The 7,467-nt window shown below is 32.4% G+C and overlaps 1 protein-coding gene across 1 annotated transcript in view; it reads left to right on the forward strand.

Annotated features, from left to right (window-relative positions):
- Window positions 1–7,467, forward strand: part of LOC106466536 (leucine-rich repeat-containing G-protein coupled receptor 5-like) — a 111,068-nt gene that overhangs the window by 84,441 nt on the left and 19,160 nt on the right. The window contains exons 3-4 of the mRNA XM_022394570.1: window positions 2,509–2,580; window positions 3,210–3,281. Of these exons, the coding sequence (XP_022250278.1) occupies window positions 2,509–2,580; window positions 3,210–3,281 (144 nt within the window). The remainder of the gene's footprint in view (window positions 1–2,508; window positions 2,581–3,209; window positions 3,282–7,467) is intronic.

Below are 7,467 nucleotides of genomic sequence, written 5' to 3' on the forward strand. Positions count from 1 at the left end.
AAAGTTACCTGAACGAAATTTGCTGAACCATCGTTGACACTTACGAAAGTTCAAAACATTTTCATAAACTTCTTTGATATTCTTTGTGGCTACAGAGGCGTTATTATCCTTCTTGTATTCAAACAGCATTACATGCCGAATGTGTGTGTCTCGTCGTGTGCCATCACTATAATGGATTAGAATATACTAAACTTTACACATTATATAGGCTACACTAACGTTACGTTTAGGCGGTTCGTTTAACTATTAAACGTCATTATATTATACGTTTTTTGGGGGGTGATTAATGAAAGTATTCCAAAACGCGACATTAATTTATTGACGACCTAATACATTACATTAAAACTTTCATTCGAAGCCTATATAAAGTTGCGATGCCACGGCATTTATTATAATTACAATTTGACGTTATATAGGTCGTGCGATGTCATTAAAAATTGATCGCTTTTAAAAAGGGTGTGCAACAGCTCTTTTTGACGCAACATATTCGTATACTCAGATCGTAAAGATATGATCAGATTACGGATCTAAAATTTCAAAGATGGGGATATCCCTTGTAATTAATGGCATCGTACAACAAAAGAATTTGGATTAATTCGGGGAATCAGAATCATCCAGAAAGAGACATACAACGAACCGTACTCTAACTATAGTAAGCAAAGATCAGGAACCCAGAAAAACATAGGTCCGTGGAAAAAGTCGTTCACTTGCTCCAGACAACAGTACGCGACACAATCTAAGCTATTATCGCTGGAAAAGCAACACAAGTCAATTATGGCCAAGCTGACATATTCAGAAAGAGAAGACAAACTGTAAAAAATGTATGAATGATATCTAGTCGATGAAAAAATTAAAGTATGTAAGTAACATTTCTTACTTGTCAATGGGTGAAACAAATTTCTGAATATGGTACATGGCATATCACAAAATGTTTTCGAAGGGATTTATGATCATTGCTGAATATTATGCCAAGAACAAATAAGGGATGAGGAGAGTGGATACAAAGGCCAGTATTCTGGGTCATTTGTACTACACATAAATATTGGCTTTGTAAGGACAAATGTATACAAACAAGGTTAAAATGGTCTGGGTTCATCAATATAAGACTTCCTGTTATATCTCCATTCAATCAACGCATACCTCAAGCAGTTTGAGAATGGGACTGGTATTTATGCCATACAAAGACATACTGTTTAAGTTGCTGTATGCAACATCTATGGATTTCCATACGATCGAACTCTTAAAACTTCATTCGATTCGATAGGCAGGGTAGGTATTTAGGTTAGTAGTATATTTCTTTCCCCTAAGGGGAATGAAATATAACCCGGGGCGGTCAGAAACTTTTTAAGTATTAAACGCTTGCATGAGCGGTGGTGTTGACTTATAGTTGTTAAACGGGTAATTTTCAAATTGATGAGCTCACAAGTTGAGGGAAAGGCTGTGAAGAGAAGTGGAGAAGAAGAGAAAGAAGGATAGCTTCACTGGGTTGTTTGTTGATAATTAAAACTTCACTGAAAAACGGTCGTCCGCTTAAACTAGATGGGTTTTGTAAGCCTACAGGGAGATTGGTATACTTTGGACATGACCGCCTTACTGAGGAGTCTTTAGAAATGGATGTTGTAGGGTTATTGTCAAAATGAGCAGTCGTTTGATAAAGCATGAGTGGGCGTGACGACATGGACTGCAACGACGTGATGAGGGTTCAAAATCCTTTTAATATAGAGTACTCAACTCTCTATATAAATACAGAATTTTATTCAAGTATGCACAGACACATGATTTCTTATAGTTTTGCAATTAGAGCTTAGAATATGAAATAACTAAGATGAATCTAAAAAATAAGCATTTCTTTAAATATGATTAACAGGACAGTTAAATGTTGTTTGTTTTTGATGTAATTCACTTTACGACATTATAATATCTCAACATAATCTTCATTTTATTTATCTATAGTCACCCGGTTGCTCATCGGTAAGTTTGAGGATTTATATCGTTAAAGATTAGGTTTCGATATCCGCGGATGGCAGAGCACAGATAACATTGTGTAGCTTTGGGTTTAACAATAAACAAGTAAAATTTCATCTATATGTTATGTCTTTGAACATATATATAATACAAAAATAATGTACAGACGATGTAAACACCCCGATTCTGGTGTGTTGTCTCCACAACGTTAAAAAAAAAAGAGTATATGCTTTCTAATCAATCAAAAATTTATTTTAGTATTCATTGAAGTATATAGTGTCGGGAACTAGCGAGGAAGAAATAACTGTAACATAGTGGTAAAGGCAGGACATGATTAATAACCTTGTATAAGCTAAAATTTATCGTTAACCTCAACTTGAAGTGTCATCTCAGTATAGGAAATTAATTATGCTTCTTTGATCTTCACGGTGTATACCTACGGTTTCTAGTCGAATATTACAGGGAACTTCAAACATTATTATTTTCAAAATAAGAATATTCCAATGAACTTCCAAGCAAACAAATTATTTTCTTCTTTTACAGAAACTTAGGACGTAACAACCTCCATTCTTTGCCATTCGAGGTTTTCGCTGGTTTGTCAAAGTTAAAAGTATTGTGAGTATAAGTGGTCTATTACTGAGTATACTTGAAACAAAACTATTTGAAATACATATCTAACGTTAAGCAATCGTTACGTATTGTAAAAAGAAGGGTATTTGTTAATCTTATGTAGATATACCAAAGTTTTTCAGGATATTAATCGTAATTACCAGAGTTAAAAAAGTTCGAAACATCATCCAAAAATTTTTAAGACAGATGCAATACACAGAAGTATCCAATTGTGTTAAAAACAACATGTTTATTTTTTTTATTAAGTGAGGTTTATTTCAAGGCTAAGCTTAGTCGATTATTGAAAAAAAAACAGAATTTCCTAATGATCTATGAGATTTAAATAATATGTCTAAGATAATTTTGCATTAATTAAAAACAAGATTAAGATAAACTTTTTTTAAAATAAATATTGCTAAATTCTACCGTTGGGTGGCTAGGATGTAAAGATGTGAGTTTTTGTGTTGTAGTTATTTATCTTAAACCCTGAATATAGTGTGAAAGTAAAGATTACGAATAATTGTATTTTGGCAGTATATACCCCGTACTTTGTTCAAAATCTTTCCTTTTTTGTAGTTTTGTTCTTGCTTTTTGCTGTTCTCCAAAGTATTTATGCTACCTTTTCTCTTTTCAAGATGGCTACACAACAATCAGTTTAAAAAAGTGCCAACAGCTGCATTAAGCGGATTGTCAAATCTAGAGGTCTTGTAAGTATCTTTTGTGGGAAGTATCTGGTAGAAGTCTACAAAATATGTAAAGTTCGTTATTGACAGAGAGCATTTCACTTTAGGGTGCACACTTTCACCCCAAACAAAACTCCCTGAATAACAATAAGACTAATGAACAAAATTAAGAAAGTGTATTATGCATCAAAATTATCTTAAGCTCATTGCTATTGTTACTTTCTAGAGGTCTAAGGATTTAGCACGTTAAATTATCAGATAAAAATATCGCTAACAGTGAGGTTACCCAGCTGATGAACCAATTTATTTTATCAAAATAAGAAAGTACGGTATATATTAAATTAACTATATTAATTACTGGGTTAATTTTAGTTCTGATCTATGTAGGTAACCTCGATTTGATAAAATAATGATTATTCAAGTTAACTGAAATTGTTTTTGATGAAAAGTGTTTCTGAAAAAAAAACAACTTAACTTAGTTGGTTAAAACGTTAAACAAAAACATTAGAATATTGGAATTGAATATTTTTGAGCTCTGTATTTGGTAATTTATATTATGTAATGATTTCCTTAAATCATCAAGCTGTCGCTTCCCAATGACTCACTGGCAAGCTTAAGGACATATAATCTAAAATCCGGTATTCAATCCCTGCGATGGGCAAATTGCACGTCGCCATTTGTGCAGCATTGCGCTTAAACGACAATAAAAATCAAACATCAAAATGTCTTTCTTTTTAAAATTTCGTGTGATCTTTGAATAATTCTAAGCCAATACAACATAATATATTGAACTACTTAATTCCATAATAAAGAAAAAAATTATTAACCCATTTTCCACCTTTACACGTTCAATATTGAAATGTATAATATATATATATATATACTACAATAAATATGCAAGGTAGAGGCTTGTGTTCTGAAAAACAAGACTGAGAAGAAAAATAACTTTCAGTTGAGATGCTGCCATTTGCTTGGTTGCTGATATGAATGTAGTCGCATTTCAGGCTCCATTATTATGATATTCAAAATTGTTAAAGTAAAAATAGCAAAGTAGGGAGGAAAGAAAGTGAATGAACTAGTATGTGTGATAGCATAAAATGTGACAGAGACTGGTGATGCATGAACGTTGAAAGAGGTGGATTATGTATAACTTAGAGAAAAATAACATGTTTGAAATTCGAGATGATTTACCATTCTTCTTCTACTACAGATTTATAATTCTTCAAAGCTTTAGATAGTCGCGATCGATTCTGCGTTTACAGTAAACGCGGTGTTACTTGGAACAACAGTTTCTACAAGATATATTGCATCTGAAATCAGAATCCAGAAAAGTACTGTAGTATTCAGTAATATAAACGAACTGATGACATATCTGTTCACAGGGGATCAAAGATGTAATTAATATTGAAAGTGATATAAATGCATAAGATGTTCTGAAATATTTATTTTTTAGTAGACTTAAAATGCAGCTTTATGGTAAGAGACATTTTATTTTCAACATGACATTGCTTTTATCAAAGTATGTTATAAACGACATTGTTTTTTTTATATGATACATACATTTTAGTAACTAAACATCTATGAATTTTCATCGGTATTTAAAATGAAAGCAATCTTTTGATCAGTTACATGCAACTATCGTAACCATGACAACTGCTATATTGTTGAAAGAATTATAGCCTAGAATGTAAACAAGCAGTCCCAATTGAATAAAACACAGATAATTATCTAAATGTCGATTGAAAGTGATATACTAAAATCATGTCGTTGGAAACTGAGATGATCTTTATTCACATTCAAATAATATCGTTTTTGTGTCTTTTCTGATTGTCAGAGAATGTCGGTATTTCGATACCCGTGTGGGCAGAGCATAGATAGCCCATTGTATACTTTTGCGCTTAATTACAAGCAAACAAATCAGAGAATGTAGTTGTAATCTATGCATGCACGAAGAAAACCAGATTCACACAGTTGAAGAAATTTAATGTAGTGTTGAAAACACTACTGATGCTCATGATAATATTATCAATTAAGTTTTATGTTCTTAAAAGCAGTGTGTATGTGTGTGTTTCTGTGTTGTAACGAAGTTATTTTGTGTAATAAATCAAAGTGAAAATATAGTTCATATTACATCTTTTATTTTTTTAGCTTTCTTGACGTAATTATAACTTGCTATATTGCGTACAGGTTGTTATACGGTCTCTTGGGTGTTCCAACATTAATGAAATACGCCAAGAAAGCTTATAGCTTACAAATTACACTACTATATTATCAAGCTGAAGAAAAATAGGGAATAGTTGTTACTTATTTATAACGTAATAATTACTATGAACTATTTCACGTGAAAAACCTATAAGCGAAAAGAGACTCCGGGACCGGAGCTTAAACGCGGGACCACTGGCTAGCAAGATTAGTGCTATACTGTTGAACTATCTAAGTTGTCGCCGTTAATTTTCACATATATAGTCTCTCGTTATGAATATGATCATCACACAACGTTATGATAGGTACATAGATCAAATCGTAGAAGTCTATAACAGACTTACGAATCTGTTAGAAACCAGTGTAATAATAATATTATTAGTATTATATAATATTATTACTATTATATAATATTATTACTAATATTAAATATTTTACGTGAAAAACCGATAAACAAAAAGAGACTTCGGGAGGAGAAACTTTCTGTTATCAGCCACAAAACAAAAAGCATAGCAATAAAATAAAATAAATAAATATCAATAGTACATCAACCAGTAAAATACATGGTTTGAAACAAATTTCGAAAGAATATTGCATGCATTGACTCAGATTTTTTTCAAATTCAGACCTCATTGGTGCGTATACTTATGAATATCGTATTAGATCACATTCGAAAGTTGATCAAAGAGGTTCACATGAGACATTCTGGAAAAGTTTATCTTTTTTTTCCCGTAAAATATTTAATATTCATTATTGCGAGACAATATTATTACCATTTTACTGTTTTCTAACTGATTTAAATAAATAATTATACGCCTAAGACTTCTGTGATTTGATCTTTTCACCTATCACGATGTAGCATGGTGACCATACTCATGATGAAAGGTTTTATAATGAACATTAAGGGGAAACGACTCGTACTTTGGAATAGCTCAGTGGTGCGCTTGTTATCTAGGGGTTTCGGGTTGATATCCAGCTCAAGGAATCTCTTTTCTCTTATTCTTTACGTAACGTATTTATCATTAATCATTATGATATAATAATATTACTACATATTTATAGAATGAAATCGATTTAAAAATGATAATGGCGAATTTTTAAAAGGCAAAAATAAAGAAAAAAGGTTTTAAGTGAAGTCTCAATTCATAACACTGTGGCAACGCCCTCTTTGTTGAAGAAAGTTATCATCCGTAGATAATTTCCTCTGAAAGGGGCACTTTATTTCCTTTTTTAACAACTAATCAGTGGCATTTTTACATTCGTTTTATTTTACGAAGAATTGTTTTATTTACTAAGATAGCTTCCTCTGAAAATGACACTCTTTATCTATTTTTAACAATTCATCAATGGTATTTCTACATCCGTTTTATTTTACGAAGAATTGTTCATTCACTAAAAGCGTGAAACACTTTATGGTGAGACTGTGCAGAGAGTTTAAGTTTTATTACGAGTTAAGATCTATTTGTATATGAATGGCAGACGATATGTGGTGATTGTTTTTATAAACATACGTTGCTACAATGAATGAATAAGTTCAATCGGTGATAAGTTCTGAATTATTCCTTTAAAAATTGAACAATTTCTGATACACGAAATAAAATGTAACATTTAAGTGTAACTTATTTATAAAATGTACATAAGAACAACTAAGTGATACTCATCAAAAATGAAGTGTACAAAACAAGTCACTTACAGCTTAGATAATAAAGAATAAGTTGGCACGTCTAAATGAAAATTTTAGGAGTTATATTTTGGATTCTCTCTGAACCTAATTCCATTGCAACATGGTCTTTACTACCGGACGAGGCCCGGCATGGCTAGGTGGTTAGGACGCTCGACTCGCAATCTGTGGGTCGCGAGTTCGCATTCTCGTCCCACCAAACATGCTCACCCTTTCAGCCGTGGGGGCGTTATAATGTGACGGTCAATCCCACTATCCGTTGGTAAAAGAGTAGCCCGAGGGTTGGCGGTGGGTGGTGATGACTAGCTGCCTTCTCTCTAGTCTTAC

The sequence above is a fragment of the Limulus polyphemus genome, unplaced genomic scaffold, assembly GCF_000517525.1.
Source record: "Limulus polyphemus unplaced genomic scaffold, Limulus_polyphemus-2.1.2 Scaffold2293, whole genome shotgun sequence".
In the NCBI taxonomy this organism is placed as follows: Eukaryota; Metazoa; Arthropoda; class Merostomata; order Xiphosura; family Limulidae; genus Limulus; species Limulus polyphemus.